This window comes from Anolis carolinensis, unplaced genomic scaffold (assembly GCF_035594765.1).
Source record: "Anolis carolinensis isolate JA03-04 unplaced genomic scaffold, rAnoCar3.1.pri scaffold_7, whole genome shotgun sequence".
In the NCBI taxonomy this organism is placed as follows: Eukaryota; Metazoa; Chordata; class Lepidosauria; order Squamata; family Dactyloidae; genus Anolis; species Anolis carolinensis.
The window spans coordinates 40,045,763-40,062,307 of NW_026943818.1; the positions used below are offsets into that span (position 1 = coordinate 40,045,763).

At 42.0% G+C, this 16,545-nt stretch overlaps 2 protein-coding genes across 4 annotated transcripts in view; one reads left to right on the forward strand and one right to left on the reverse strand.

Annotated features, from left to right (window-relative positions):
- Positions 1 to 16,545, reverse strand: part of LOC134293232 (uncharacterized) — a 183,464-nt gene that overhangs the window by 99,590 nt on the left and 67,329 nt on the right. The window lies entirely within an intron of this gene.
- Positions 1 to 16,545, forward strand: part of arhgef18 (Rho/Rac guanine nucleotide exchange factor 18) — a 120,735-nt gene that overhangs the window by 29,527 nt on the left and 74,663 nt on the right. For all 3 annotated transcript variants that reach the window (XM_062960198.1, XM_062960196.1, XM_062960197.1), the window contains exons 3-5: positions 3,049 to 3,263; positions 6,566 to 6,653; positions 6,726 to 6,843. In XM_062960198.1, coding sequence (XP_062816268.1) covers positions 3,049 to 3,263; positions 6,566 to 6,653; positions 6,726 to 6,843 — 421 coding nt within the window. The remainder of the gene's footprint in view (positions 1 to 3,048; positions 3,264 to 6,565; positions 6,654 to 6,725; positions 6,844 to 16,545) is intronic.

The following is a 16,545-nucleotide window of genomic DNA, read 5'->3' on the forward strand; positions in this document are numbered from 1 at the left end:
CTCTCCTAGGTATGAAGCAGCCAGGCTTTGAAGCTGCAAGGCTATTCAATGGTATTCAAGTTGGCCAAGAATGGAGTCCCCTCGGGATGAAGCAGCCAGGCTTTGAAGCTGCAAGGCTATTCAATGGTATTCAAGTTGGATAACAATGGACTCTCCTAGGTATGAAGCAGCCAGGCTTTGAAGCTGCAAGGCTATTCGATGGTATTCAAGTTGGCCAAGAATGGAGTCCCCTCGGGATGAAGCAGCCAGGCTTTGAAGCTGCAAGGCTATTCAATGGTATTCAAGTTGGCCAAGAATGGAGTCCCCTCGGGATGAAGCAGCCAGGCTTTGAAGCTGCAAGGCTATTCAATGGTATTCAAGTTGGCCAACAATGGACTCTCCTAGGTATGAAGCAGCCAGGCTTTGAAGCTGCAAGGCTATTCAATGGTATTCAAGTTGGCCAAGAATGGACTCCCCTAGGTATGAAGCAGCCAGGCTTTGAAGCTGCAAGGCTATTCGATGGTATTCAAGTTGGCCAAGAATGGAGTCCCCTCGGGATGAAGCAGCCAGGCTTTGAAGCTGCAAGGCTATTCAATGGTATTCAAGTTGGATAACAATGGACTCTCCTAGGTATGAAGCAGCCAGGCTTTGAAGCTGCAAGGCTATTCAATGGTATTCAAGTTGGCCAAGAATGGAGTCCCCTCGGGATGAAGCAGCCAGGCTTTGAAGCTGCAAGGCTATTCAATGGTATTCAAGTTGGCCAAGAATGGAGTCCCCTCGGGATGAAGCAGCCAGGCTTTGAAGCTGCAAGGCTATTCAATGGCATTCAAGTTGGCCAACAATGGAGTCCCCTCGGGATGAAGCAGCCAGGCTTTGAAGCTGCAAGGCTATTCAATGGTATTCAAGTTGGCCAAGAATGGACTCCCCTAGGTATGAAGCAGCCAGGCTTTGAAGCTGCAAGGCTATTCGATGGTATTCAAGTTGGCCAAGAATGGAGTCCCCTCGGGATGAAGCAGCCAGGCTTTGAAGCTGCAAGGCTATTCAATGGTATTCAAGTTGGCCAAGAATGGAGTCCCCTCGGGATGAAGCAGCCAGGCTTTGAAGCTGCAAGGCTATTCAATGGTATTCAAGTTGGATAACAATGGACTCTCCTAGGTATGAAGCAGCCAGGCTTTGAAGCTGCAAGGCTATTCAATGGTATTCAAGTTGGCCAACAATGGACTCTCCTAGGTATGAAGCAGCCAGGCTTTGAAGCTGCAAGGCTATTCAATGGTATTCAAGTTGGCCAAGAATGGACTCCCCTAGGTATGAAGCAGCCAGGCTTTGAAGCTGCAAGGCTATTCGATGGTATTCAAGTTGGCCAAGAATGGAGTCCCCTCGGGATGAAGCAGCCAGGCTTTGAAGCTGCAAGGCTATTCGATGGTATTCAAGTTGGCCAACAATGGAGTCCCCTCGGGATGAAGCAGCCAGGCTTTGAAGCTGCAAGGCTATTCAATGGTATTCAAGTTGGCCAACAATGGACTCCCCTAGGTATGAAGCAGCCAGGCTTTGAAGCTGCAAGGCTATTCAATGGTATTCAAGTTGGCCAACAATGGAGTCCCCTCGGGATGAAGCAGCCAGGCTTTGAAGCTGCAAGGCTATTCAATGGTATTCAAGTTGGCCAACAATGGAGTCCCCTTGGGATGAAGCAGCCAGGCTTTGAAGCTGCAAGGCTATTCAATGGTATTCAAGTTGGCCAAGAATGGACTCCCCTAGGTATGAAGCAGCCAGGCTTTGAAGCTGCAAGGCTATTCAATGGTATTCAAGTTGGCCAACAATGGAGTCCCCTAGGTAGGAAGCAGCCAGGCTTTGAAGCTGCAAGGCTATTCAATGGTATTCAAGTTGGCCAACAATGGAGTCCCCTAGGTAGGAAGCAGCCAGGCTTTGAAGCTGCAAGGCTATTCAATGGTATTCAAGTTGGCCAACAATGGAGTCCCCTAGGTAGGAAGCAGCCAGGCTTTGAAGCTGCAAGGCTATTCAATGGTATTCAAGTTGGCCAACAATGGAGTCCCCTAGGTAGGAAGCAGCCAGGCTTTGAAGCTGCAAGGCTATTCAATGGTATTCAAGTTGGCCAACAATGGAGTCCCCTAGGTAGGAAGCAGCCAGGTACTGAGAGTAGAACATAAGATGAAAAAGTTGGTGGTTCGAATCTGGTGAGCGGGGTGAGCTCCTGCCGTTAGCCCCAGCACCTGCCAACCTACCAGTTTGAAGACATGCAAATGCGAGTACATCAATAGGTACTGCAAGTAGCTGAACCTGCAGACTGAAAGGTTGGCGGTTTGAATCCGATGAGCGGGGTGAGCTCCCGCCGTTAGCCCCAGCTCCTGCCAACCTAGCACTTTGAAAACATACAAATGTGAGTAGATCAATAAGTACTGCATGTAGCTGAACTTGCGGACCGAAAGGTTGGCAGTTCGAATATGGTGAATGGGGTGAGCTCCCGCTGTTAGCCCCAGTTTCTGCCAACCTAGCAGTTTGGAAACACACATATGGGTAGATCAATAGGTACTGCAAGTAGCTGAACTTGGGCAGCAAAACATCGGCAGTTCGATTCCAGAATTTGAAGACATTAGAATGTGAGTAGATCAATAGGTACTGCCTGTAGCTGAACTTGTGGACCGAAACGGCAGCGCAAATTCCAGGAAGGGGGTGAGCTCCCATCGTTAGCCCCAGCTCCAGTTTGAAAACATGCAAATGTGAGTGGATTAATAGGTACTGCAAGCAGCTGCACTTGCAAACCAAAAGGTCGGCGGTTCGAATCTCGGGAGCAGAGAGAGCTCCTGGACGTTAGCCCCAGCTCGTGCAAAGCCAGCAGTTTCAAATCATGCAAATATGAGTAGATCAATAGGTACTGCCAGTAGCTGAACTGAAAGGTGAGCAGTCCGACATGGCGGAGCGGGGTGAGCTCCCGCCGTGAGCCTGAGCTCCTGCCGTCCTAGCAGTTTGAAACCATGCAAACGTGAGTAGATTAATAGGTACTGCAAATATTATTATTATTATTATTGTTATTTTTTATTCTTTTTCTTCCAGGAGGACGACCTTTCCTCCCTCGATGCGCGAGCGCACAGCAGCAGCGAAGACCTTCCCTCGCTGGACGGGGCTCTCCAGGGGTCGGAGTATTACCGGGACCTGGGCCTTTCGGGGGTCCCGGCCCCCCGTCCGGATGGGGCGCCCCACTTGCTGGACGAGAAGGCCCACGTCTGCTCCTGCAGCTTCGAAGCCTGTCCGGGACTGGCCCAGGACAGGTGAGTCCGGCCCCGAAATCATCATCATCATCATCATACGAGGATTCGAAGATCCACGTGCAAAGACTCTGGCACAAGCCAGGGAAGGGGGTCCCAGTGTATTATTATTATTATTATTATTATTATTATTATTATTATTATTATTATTATTATTATTATTATGACACAGCAAACAAGATAGACATGCTGGATTTCGTATCACAAAACCACAAGTCGAACACTTCCCAAGTGTCTAGGACTGTGTGATATATTTTCGGATGATGCGGGCAGTGTTTTGTGGTGCCAGCTGTCAGTTCTAGTTTGTAGTGCGGTTTTCTTGTACTGACTCTGCTCTAGTTTGTAGTGCGGTTTTCTTGTACGGATTCTGCTCTAGTTTGTAGTGCGGTTTTCTTGTACGGACTCTGCTCTAGTTTGTAGTGCGGTTTTCTTGTACGGACTCTGCTCTAGTTTGTAGTGCGGTTTTCTTGTACTGACTCTGCTCTAGTTTGTAGTGCGGTTTTCTTGTACGGATTCTGCTCTAGTTTGTAGTGCGGTTTTCTTGTACTGACTCTGCTCTAGTTTGTAGTGCGGTTTTCTTGTACGGACTCTGCTCTAGTTTGTAGTGCGGTTTTCTTGTACGGATTCTGCTCTAGTTTGTAGTGCGGTTTTCTTGTACGGACTCTGCTCTAGTTTGTAGTGCGGTTTTCTTGTACGGACTCTGCTCTAGTTTGTAGTGCGGTTTTCTTGTACTGATTCTGCTCTAGTTTGTAGTGCGGTTTTCTTGCACTGATTCTGCTCTAGTTTGTAGTGCGGTTTTCTTGTACGGATTCTGCTCTAGTTTGTAGTGCGGTTTTCTTGTACGGACTCTGCTCTAGTTTGTAGTGCGGTTTTCTTGTACGGACTCTGCTCTAGTTTGTAGTGCGGTTTTCTTGTACTGACTCTGCTCTAGTTTGTAGTGCGGTTTTCTTGTACGGATTCTGCTCTAGTTTGTAGTGCGGTTTTCTTGTACTGACTCTGCTCTAGTTTGTAGTGCGGTTTTCTTGTACGGACTCTGCTCTAGTTTGTAGTGCGGTTTTCTTGTACGGATTCTGCTCTAGTTTGTAGTGCGGTTTTCTTGTACGGACTCTGCTCTAGTTTGTAGTGCGGTTTTCTTGTACGGACTCTGCTCTAGTTTGTAGTGCGGTTTTCTTGTACTGACTCTGCTCTAGTTTGTAGTGCGGTTTTCTTGTACTGACTCTGCTCTAGTTTGTAGTGCGGTTTTCTTGTACGGATTCTGCTCTAGTTTGTAGTGCGGTTTTCTTGTACTGACTCTGCTCTAGTTTGTAGTGCGGTTTTCTTGTACGGACTCTGCTCTAGTTTGTAGTGCGGTTTTCTTGTACTGACTCTGCTCTAGTTTGTAGTGCGGTTTTCTTGTACGGATTCTGCTCTAGTTTGTAGTGCGGTTTTCTTGTACTGACTCTGCTCTAGTTTGTAGTGCGGTTTTCTTGTACTGACTCTGCTCTAGTTTGTAGTGCGGTTTTCTTGTACTGACTCTGCTCTAGTTTGTAGTGCGGTTTTCTTGTACGGATTCTGCTCTAGTTTGTAGTGCGGTTTTCTTGTACTGATTCTGCTCTAGTTTGTAGTGCGGTTTTCTTGTACGGATTCTGCTCTAGTTTGTAGTGAGGTTTTCTTGTACCGATTCTGCTCTAGTTTGTAGTGCAGTTTTCTTGTACTGATTCTGCTCTAGTTTGTAGTGCGGGTTTCTTGTACTGATTCTGCTCTAGTTTGTAGTGCGGTTTTCTTGTACTGATTCTGCTCTAGTTTGTAGTGCGGTTTTCTTGTACTGATCCTGCTCTAGTTTGTAGTGCGGTTTTCTTGTACGGATTCTGCTCTAGTTTGTAGTGAGGTTTTCTTGTACCGATTCTGCTCTAGTTTGTAGTGCGGTTTTCTTGTACTGATTCTGCTCTAGTTTGTAGTGCGGGTTTCTTGTACTGATTCTGCTCTAGTTTGTAGTGCGGTTTTCTTGTACTGATTCGCTCTAGTTTGTAGTGCGGTTTTCTTGTACGGATTCTGCTCTAGTTTGTAGTGAGGTTTTCTTGTACCGATTCTGCTCTAGTTTGTAGTGCGGTTTTCTTGTACTGATTCTGCTCTAGTTTGTAGTGCGGGTTTCTTGTACTGATTCTGCTCTAGTTTGTAGTGCGGTTTTCTTGTACTGATTCTGCTCTAGTTTGTAGTGCGGTTTTCTTGTACTGATTCTGCTCTAGTTTGTAGTGCGGTTTTCTTGTACCAACTCTGCTCTAGTTTGTAGTGCGGTTTTCTTGTACCGATTCTGCTCTAGTTTGTAGTGCGGTTTTCTTGTACTGATTCTGCTCTAGTTTGTAGTGCGGTTTTCTTGTACTGATTCTGCTCTAGTTTGTAGTGCGGATTTCTTGTACTGATTCTGCTCTAGTTTGTAGTGCGGTTTTCTTGTACTGATTCTGCTCTAGTTTGTAGTGCGGGTTTCTTGTACTGATTCTGCTCTAGTTTGTAGTGCGGATTTCTTGTACTGATTCTGCTCTAGTTTGTAGTGCGGTTTTCTTGTACTGATTCTGCTCTAGTTTGTAGTGCGGTTTTCTTGTACTGATTCTGCTCTAGTTTGTAGTGCGGGTTTCTTGTACTGATTCTGCTCTAGTTTGTAGTGCGGATTTCTTGTACTGATTCTGCTCTAGTTTGTAGTGCGGTTTTCTTGTACTGACTCTGCTCTAGTTTGTAGTGCGGTTTTCTTGTACCGACTCTGCTCTAGTTTGTAGTGCGGTTTTCTTGTACCGACTCTGCTCTAGTTTGTAGTGAGGTTTTCTTGTACCGATTCTGCTCTAGTTTGTAGTGCGGTTTTCTTGTACGGATTCTGCTCTAGTTTGTAGTGCGGGTTTCTTGTACTGATTCTGCTCTAGTTTGTAGTGCGGTTGTCTTGTACTGATTCTGCTCTAGTTTGTAGTGCGGTTTTCTTGTACGGATTCTGCTCTAGTTTGTAGTGCGGTTTTCTTGTACCGATTCTGCTCTAGTTTGTAGTGCGGTTTTCTTGTACCGATTCTGCTCTAGTTTGTAGTGCGGTTTTCTTGTACCGATTCTGCTCTAGTTTGTAGTGCGGTTTTATTGTACTGATTCTGCTCTAGTTTGTAGTGCGGTTTTCTTGTACTGATTCTGCTCTAGTTTGTAGTGCGGTTTTCTTGTACGGATTCTGCTCTAGTTTGTAGTGCGGTTTTCTTGTACTGGGTTTTTGTCTACTGTGCTTTGAGGAGTTTCTTATTTATTATTATTATTATTATTATTATTATTATTATTATTATTATTATTATTACCATCAGGTTCAGCCTGGACACTGCTTCGTCCTCCTCCTCCTCGGACGGAGAGAAGGCCCTCCCCAAGGGTCCGAGGCCAGAGAGTGGACAAGCGGTGAGTCCCGAGGGCATTGGGTGGCCGATGGGTGGCCAGAAGGGACACTCATTCCCCTTTCTCTCTTTGCAGGACGGGGGCCACGTGGGGAAGCGCCTGAGGTCCCGATCCGTCCCCTCGCCCCAGGAAGTGGCCCCTTCCCCGCCGTCCGTCACCCATAGAGCGGAGGTCGCCTTGGCTGTCAGTACGGGTGAGTCGGTCAAGCCATAATAATAATAATAATAATAATAATAATAATAATAATAATAATAATAATAATCTCAGCGACATTTGGAAACAATAGACATTGACAAAATTACGATCTGCCAGCTGCAAAAGGCCACCCTACTGGGATCTGCGCTCATCATCCGAAGATACATCACACAGTCCTAAACACTTGGGAAGTGTCCGACTTGGGATTTTGTGATATGAAATCCAGCATGTCTATCTTGTTTGATGGGTCACACAATAATAATAATAATAATAATAATAATAATAATAATAATAATAATAATAATAAAAATATAATAATACATCTCACAGTCCAAGACACTTGGGAAGTGTTCGACTTGGGATTTTGTGATATGAAATCCAGCATGTTTGCTGTGTCATAAAATAATAATAATAATAATAATAATAATAATAATAATAATAATATAAACATAACAATAATAACATAATAATATTAATAATAATAGAAATATAGTAATGATAGTAACATAATAATAATATTATAATGCAACAATAATAGTGACAATAATATAGACATCATAATAATGATAATAATAAAAATACAATAATAGTAATAATAATAATATAATAATATAGTAATAATACGAATAATAATATAATATAAACATAATAATAATATTAATAATAATATAATATAATAATATTAATAATACAAACAAGAATATTGTAAAATAATAGCACAATAATAACAATATAATAATAATAATAATAATAATAATAATAATAATAATAATAATAATAATAATATGCTTGCCTGTCTTAACACTCCGAGTGGGATTTTAACAAATATGATCATGATGATTACAATAATAATAATGATAACAACACGATGATAATATATTATAATAATATAAGATTTAATTTATTTAATGATCGATGGGTTACTCCGACCCGGGCTGTCTTCGAACTCAGTAGTAACAATAAAATAACAATACAGTAATAATATGATGATAATTATATAAACATAGTAATAATTTAATCCTAATAATAATAATATAAAAATTAAGTAATAATACAACAATAGTATAAACACAATAATAATGTAAAAACAAAATAAGGCAATAATAAGATAATGATATAAAGATAATGTAGCTCTGCAGGGTTTAATCTTTCATCCATATATAACGCTACTCCTCGCTTCTTTTTTAATGTCTGAAGAATAGAATACCTTACCTAAATTTTTATTTATTAAATATTTTGCATGTTTCTGGGCAATATGAGTTTCTTGAAGTGCGATTATATTGTAGTTACTTTTCTCTAGATAGTTAAGATTTTTTTTCCTTTTTGGGGGTGAATTTAAGCCATGTATAATAATAATATAAAAATAAAGTACAGTAGAGTCTCACTTATCCAACACTCGCTTATCCAACGTTCTGGATTATCCAACGCATTTTTGTAGTCAATGTTTTCACTACATCGTGATATTTTGGTGCTAAATTCGTAAATACAGTAATTACAACATAGCATTACTGCGTATTGAACTACTTTTTCTGTCAAATTTGTTGTTATAACATGAAGTTTTGGTGCCCTCCTTACCAGGCAGTGGAGTGGGGGGCTCTTTGGAGTGTCTCTTCCAATTCTGTTGTTGTTGTTGTTGTTGTTGTTGTTGTTGTATAGCCCTGTTTCTCCAGGAACCTTCCACTGGCGAGGCTGGGTGGCCATCTGTCGGGAGGGTTTCGATTGTGCCCTCCGTACCAGGCAGTGGAGTGGGGGGCTCTTTGGAGTGTCTCTTCCAACTCTGTTGTTGTTGTTGTTGTTGTTGTTGTTGTTGTATAGCCCTGTTTCTCCAGGAACCTTCCACTTGCGAGGCTGGGTGGCCATCTGTCGGGAGGGTTTGGATTGTGCCCTCCGTACCAGGCAGTGGAGTGGGGGTCTCTTTGGAGTGTCTCTTCCAACTCTGTTGTTGTTGTTGTTGTTGTTGTTGTTGTTGTTGTTGTTGTATAGCCCTGTTTCTCCAGGAACCTTCCACTTGCGAGGCTGGGTGGCCATCTGTCAGGAGGGTTTGGATTGTGCCCTCCGTACCAGGCGGTGGAGTGGGGGGCTCTTTGGAGTGTCTCTTCCAACTCTGTTGTTGTTGTTGTTGTTGTTGTTGTATAACCCTGTTTCTCCAGGAACCTTCCACTTGCGAGGCTGGGTGGCCATCTGTCGGGAGGGTTTGGATTGTGCCCTCCTTACCAGGCGGTGGAGTGGGGGGCTCTTTGGAGTGTCTCTTCCAACTCTGTTGTTGTTGTTGTTGTTGTTGTTGTTGTTGTTGTTGTTGTATAGCCCTGTTTCTCCAGGAACCTTCCACTTGCGAGGCTGGGTGGCCATCTGTCAGGAGGGTTTGGATTGTGCCCTCCGTACCAGGCGGTGGAGTGGGGGGCTCTTTGGAGTGTCTCTTCCAACTCTGTTGTTGTTGTTGTTGTTGTTGTTGTATAACCCTGTTTCTCCAGGAACCTTCCACTTGCGAGGCTGGGTGGCCATCTGTCGGGAGGGTTTGGATTGTGCCCTCCTTACCAGGCGGTGGAGTGGGGGGCTCTTTGGAGTGTCTCTTCCAACTCTGTTGTTGTTGTTGTTGTTGTTGTTGTTGTTGTTGTTGTTGTATAGCCCTGTTTCTCCAGGAACCTTCCACTTGCGAGGCTAGGTGGCCATCTGTCGGGAGGGTTTCGATTGTGCCCTCCTTACCAGGCAGTGGAGTGGGGGGCTCTTTGGAGTGTCTCTTCCAACTCTGTTGTTGTTGTTGTTGTTGTTGATGATGGTAGAGCCCTGTTTCTCCAGGAACCTTCCACTTGCGAGGCTGGGTGGCCATCTGTCGGGAGGGTTTCGATTGTGCCCTCCGTACCAGGCAGTGGAGATTCTGCTCTAGTTTGTAGTGCGGTTTTCTTGTACTGATTCTGCTCTAGTTTGTAGTGCGGTTTTCTTGTACTGATTCTGCTCTAGTTTGTAGTGCGGTTTTCTTGTACTGATTCTGCTCTAGTTTGTAGTGCGGTTTTCTTGTACTGATTCTGCTCTAGTTTGTAGTGCGGTTTTCTTGTACTGATTCTGCTCTAGTTTGTAGTGAGGTTTTCTTGTACTGATTCTGCTCTAGTTTGTAGTGCGGTTTTCTTGTACTGATTCTGCTCTAGTTTGTAGTGCGGTTTTCTTGTACTGATTCTGCTCTAGTTTGTAGTGCGGTTTTCTTGTACTGATTCTGCTCTAGTTTGTAGTGCGGTTTTCTTGTACTGATTCTGCTCTAGTTTGTAGTGCGGGTTTCTTGTACTGATCCTGCTCTAGTTTGTAGTGCGGTTTTCTTGTACTGATTCTGCTCTAGTTTGTAGTGCGGTTTTCTTGTACTGATCCTGCTCTAGTTTGTAGTGTGGTTTTCTCGTACTGATTCTGCTCTAGTTTGTAGTGTGGTTTTCTTGTACTGATCCTGCTCTAGTTTGTAGTGTGGTTTTCTTGTACTGATTCTGCTCTAGTTTGTAGTGTGGTTTTCTTGTACTGATCCTGCTCTAGTTTGTAGTGTGGTTTTCTTGTACTGATTCTGCTCTAGTTTGTAGTGTGGTTTTCTTTTTTTTTTTTTTTTTTTGGTGCTCTTTTTTTTTTTAATTAATGAAAGTGAAAAACAGTAACTAAAATAACATGTATCCATATACAACCGCAGAAAAAAAGGAATAAAATAGAAAAAAGGAATAAAAAGAGAAGAAACAAAAAAAAAATACAAACAGGTATAACAATTTGCACTGTAGTGTCGCTAAACTAATGGATGATCACAGATTTGCTATACCATTGTTGTACCTTAACTTATCCTTGTCCCCCTTACCCCTCGCCCGTGAACCCAACCTCCTAGACCTCCGATACCTCTCAGTAAGTATCGCGTAACTGACCGTCAACTACCCCTGTATCTTCTTTCGCTAAATCCCCTTTATGGCTGTCATCAAATCTACCTTTGTCTTCTTTTCCAAATACCCAAGTGCCAGCCTCCATTTATTTGCAAACTCCTCATTATTTCCTCCTCTGTTGCTATTTGTCAGCTTGGCCATTTGGATATATCCCCCCAGTTTGTCTCTCCAATCTCTAATACTTAGCTCTTCTTCCCCCTTCCATGTTTTTGCAATTATTAGTCTTGCCGCAACAAAACAATATTGGCAAATTTCTTCATCTCCTGCGCTAATACGCCTTCTAAATAAACCTAATAAGCATGTCTCGGGGTTCTTCTTGACCTTATTGGTAATCATATTATTTGTTTCTTTCACCACTTTTATCCAGAATTCTTGAACTATATTACAGGTCCACCATGTGTGGAAGAATGTTCTTTTTACTTTCTTGCATCTCCAACAGGCCCCTCCTTCTGTTTTCTCTATTTTCGCCAGAAGCTCTGGAGTTATGTATGTTCTGTAGAACATTTTAAACATATTCTCTCTAATTGAGCCGGCCAGAGAGAATTTAAACCCCTTTTTCCAGAGATATTCCCATTCTTCCAGGTCTATGTTTCTACCAAAGTCTCTGGCCCAAGAGATCATAACGGTTTTTATTTGGTTGTCTGCAAGGTTGTAGTCTAGAATAAATTTATAAAGCCTTGAGAGTAAGCCTTTGTTGCCTCTGTCAAAGATACATTCTAACTCGGATTTTTTGGATGCAAATCCCACCACCGCATCCTTTCTAAATCTATCATGCAGTTGGTAAAAACTGAACCAGTCTTTTAACCCTAATTCTTCTCTGCCCTTAAGTGCCCATTGCCCTCTTTCTTTAACTAAATATTCCTCATACGTTCCAACTTCAATACATGTAGCTGGTCTCAAGACTGCTTCAAGTGGGCGCAGCCACAGAGGGGTTTTGGGCTCTATCCCCTTCTTGTATCTTTTCCACGTTGTTAAGAGACTGGATCTTATAATATGCCTTTTAAATTCTTTATTCACCTTGTCCTTTTCATCCCATAGATAAGCATGCCATCCATATCTTAAATTGTGTCCCTCTAATTTAAGTAATTTTTTGTTGTCCAATTTAATCCAGTCCTTTAGCCAGCTAAAGTTAGCAGCTTCATAGTAGTATCTGAGATCTGGGAGTGCCAGGCCCCCTCTGTCCTTCACATCAATAAGATTCCTATAGGCAATTCTAGCTTTTTTCCCATTCCAAATGAATTTAACCAAATCTTTCTTCCAGTTTTCAAACACCTTTACCCCCTTGATAATTGGTAAATTTTGAAACATAAACAGCATTTTGGGTAGCACCATCATTTTAATCACAGCAATCCTCCCTAGCCAGGTAAGTTGGAGTCTTTGCCAATTTTCAAGGTCTCCTTTTATCTCCTTCCACGTTTTGTCGTAGTTATTTTGATAGAGTTTGCTGTTTTTGTTAGTTAACCATAGTCCAAGATATTTTACTCTTGGCACTACCTTGCAGTTAGACAGTTTCTCTAGGTCAGCCGTATCACAATTGGATAAATTTTTGGTTAGAAAAACCGATTTCTCCTTATTGATTTTGAAGTCCGACACCATGCTAAATTTGTTAATAACCTCAAATAATGTGCATGTACTTTTTAATGGTTCCCTTAAGAAGCAGACCAAATCGTCTGCATAAGCCTTCCCTTTAAATTCGTATCCTTTTACCCTGACTCCTTTGATTTCGCTGGTCTCTCTGATTCTTATGTTCAAAATTTCTAATATCCAAATAAACAGTAGCGGCGACAGAGGACACCCTTGTCGAGTCCCTTTTTGAATTTCTATGTAATTTGTCATTTCGTCGTTTATTTTTAGCTTGGCCCTTTGTCTAGAGTAAATGGCTCCTATGGCCCTTCTAAAATGTTGTCCCACTCCAAAGAGCTCCAACACTTTCAACATATATTCCCACCGCACGTTGTCGAATGCTTTCTCTGCATCTAAAAACAATAGTGCAATCTCTCTGCTTGGGTCTTGTTCGGCATATTCTATTATATTTAGCACAGTTCTTACATTTTGGCTCAGATGTCTGCCCGGAAGGAAGCCTGCTTGATCCCCATGTATTATTTTTACTAAGATTTGTTTCAACCTGTTTGCTAAGATTACAGCAAATAACTTATAATCGTTATTGACTAATGAGATAGGTCTATAGTTCTTCACTTGTTCCATATCTCTGTCCTGTTTGGGTATCAGAACTATTGTGGCTTCCTCCCAGGACTCTGGCATCTCTCCTGTTTGGAGCACTTGATTCATAGTTGAGAGCAGTAACGGGCCTAACTCTTCTTTATACAACTTGTAGAACAGAGCTGAGAAACCATCCGGACCTGGGGTTTTATTTAGCTTGGCCTTATCAATGGCAGAGTTCAGTTCTTCCCATGTAATTTGTCTATCCAAGTCTGATTTCATGCTTTCAGAAAGTTTGGAGACCTTCATATCTGCTAAGTACTGATCTATTTTTTTTGTATCTATCTGCGTGTTTTTATAGAGGTTTCTATAATAGACTTCAAAGATTTTTTGAATCTTTCTTATATTTGAAATAGTCTCCCCTTTGTTTCTTATCCTGGCAATTAATGGTCTTCTCCTATGATCTTTCACCTGCCACGCTAAGAGCCTACCGGGTTTATTCGCGTTTTCAAAAAAATTATGTCTCTTGTACATAATTTTTCTTTCTAATTCATTTGTTAAAAATAATTCATATTGCTGTTGGGCTTTTGCTAGTTCTTGCTGTACTTTTTTCCTATCCACCTTGGACTTTTCTAATTCTTTCTCCTTATCTCTGATTTTGGTAAGCAGCTGTACTTGTATATTGTTTTTTCTTTTACACCAGTTGGCATGTTGTTGGATTAGTAAACCTCTTATCACGGCTTTTCCTGCATCCCAGACTGTCTTTACCGCTATGCCCTCCTTGTCATTCTCTTTAATGTAATTTTGTATTCCTAGCCTGATCTTTTCCTTAATTTTTTGGTCTTTTAATATGTAGTCATTTAATCTCCAAGGCTTCCTTTCCCAAAAACCCCCTTTTAGCTGTAGCAACATCGGATTGTGGTCTGCAAATACTCTAGGAAGAAATTCCACCTTCTCTGTTTTGGTTACCAACTCCTTAGTTGCAAAGATGTAATCTATTCTGGATGACGATCCATGTCTATGGGAATAGTATGAATATTCCCTTCTGTCTAATTTTTGTATCCTCCATAGATCATATAAATCCCAGTGTTTTAGGTCTCTTTGTAGGATGCCCGGAAGTCTTCCTTCTTTAGAGTCCTTTTTTCTTTTGTTATTTCTGTCTATTTTTGTGTCCATTACCCCATTGAAGTCCCCTAACCACAGCATTTCTTTCTCCCCTACTTCAGCTAGGATGTTAGATAGTTTTTTATAAAATGTTTTTTGATTTGTATTGGGTGCATAAATCCCTACTAATAGAATATGTTTATACTGAAACCTCACTTTGACCATTAATATTCTACCTTCTTGATCCTCATATATTTTCTCTGGGTTTAGTTCCCTATTTATATAGAACAGCACCCCATTGGTTTTCTTAACATTGCATGTAGTAAATAACTGACCTAATTTATCTTGGACTAACAGATGTTTGTCTCTGGATACAAAGTGGGATTCCTGAATACAAGTTATATCTACCTTATTTTTATATAAGAAGTGAAAAACCCGTTTCCTTTTTATGCAATTATTCAGCCCGTTCACATTCATGGAGATGATTTTTAACCCCTGAGCTTTCATTTTTGTTTATCTCCTCCCTCCCCCTCCCCCTCTCCCCAAAAAACAAAAACAAAACAAAAAACTCTCCCCGATCTTCGCTACTATCTTGATCTTAAACTGTCTCTAAACCCGGCTCTTCTTCTTCTCCTTCTTCTTCAACTTCTTCTTCATCTACACCGTCTGCCCCTATCGGGTGACTCTGTGTTTCCCCCTCAGCTTGTTGGCTCTGTAGTACCGCCGTGGCCTCCTGATCCTTTGGTGGCCTTCTTTTTTGCGGGCGCGTCTCCTCTTGGTCCATGTCTTCCTCGAAGTCCCTGTTATATTTTCGTAGAAATTGTTCTGCCTTCGGTACGTCCAGAATGATATGTCTTTTAGATTTATAATGGAACGATAAACCTTGAGGAAACTGCCATCTAAAGACCACCCCTTTTTTCTTCAGTTTTGTCGTTAAAAAAGTAAATTCTTTTCTTTTCCTTAATAGCCTCGTTGGGATCTCCTTGAGAAACAGGATTTTGCGGCCCTCCACCATAACTGGAGCTTCATATTGCTGGTTTATAATAAGTTCTTTGAAGGATTTGGAGATGAGCTGGAGGATGCAGTCTCTAGGCACTTTTTTGATTCTTGCATACGCCGCATTGACTCTGTATGCTGCTGACACCATCGCATGCACCATATCTGTATTCTTTTCCCCCAGAAGTGTTGTAATGATTCGAATCAGATAATTTCTCAGATCGCCTTTCTCAACTCCCTCTGGCAGGCCTCTGATTCTGATTGAGCAGTCATTAAGTTTCAGCTCCAGTAAGTCCATTTGATCTTGCAGTGCCATTTGTTTCATCTCAGCCCCTCTGATCGAGTCAGTGTTTGACTCCACCTTTTTTTTCAGGGACTTGCCCTCTGTCTCTAATTTAGAGACTTTATTTTCCAGAACAAATTGTCTTTCTGCAATTTTTTTGACATCGTCTCTCAATAGGTCCATACTCCCTTTTAGGTCCTGGATCATAGATCTAATTTCCAGAAGAACTTGTTCCGAGACTGAGCAGGTGGAAGTGCTAATGGAGGTGTTACCGCCAGACTGCTTTTTTTGTTTGTCAGCAGCACCACCGGCCACAGTGGCGTAGGATGTCATCAGTCCTTTGACGCTCATCCCAGTCAGTCGGGGTGATTGACCTTTCCTTTCCATTTCTGTTTTCGTTCGGAGTGCTTACTTTAATTTTTGCCTTGAGAGGCTACTTTAAATTTTCGAGGAGAGCCTTAATTACAGCAGCTGCACCAAGATTGGGGGGAGAGGAGGAATGTAGGCTTTACTTCTTAAACATGTAGAGTTCTTTTACTCCATTATAAATTCTTTTAGCAAGACAAATACAAAGACAAACTAGCCATATCTTGTGAGGCCTTATTTAGCACATTTAGCACATATCAAAATCCCCCACACAACCGCTTCAATAGATCTTTTACTCTATCTTCTCTTTCTTCTGGGGGAGTTAAGTTTGGAGTATATTGTAAAACGCTGAATCCAGACAATTAGATTTCCTCCCTTCGGCCCTCAAAGGGGATAAATCAGTCTAGCTGTCGTTAGCCCAGGGTATGAAAACAAACAGATCCTTACTGAGTGGTGAAACAAACAAACAAACAGAAACACAAAGAAAAAAAAAGAAGTAGGAAATGTCCTTATTGTGCACCGGCAGCAGGTTTTGCAGAAGAGATAACGAGACAGGAGTACCTTTGGCACCCAGTTGCTGTTTAAATTAACAGAAAAGGAAAAAAAATCTTCCGTCCTGTACTTTAAACTGCTTCAGGTTTCCAGAAAACTCCTCTCAGTCTGTTTGCTCAACAGACTGAGGACTGTATGGGGAGAAGTTTTGTTATCTCACCACTGTCTCGTAAATCAGCAGGAGCCTCGATGTTACACAGCCTCTTCGCTCTGCAGCCGGCCGGAAGTCCCTGTAGTGTGGTTTTCTTGTACTGATCCTGCTCTAGTTTGTAGTGTGGTTTTCTCGTACTGATTCTGCTCTAGTTTGTAGTGTGGTTTTCTTGTACTGATCCTGCTCTAG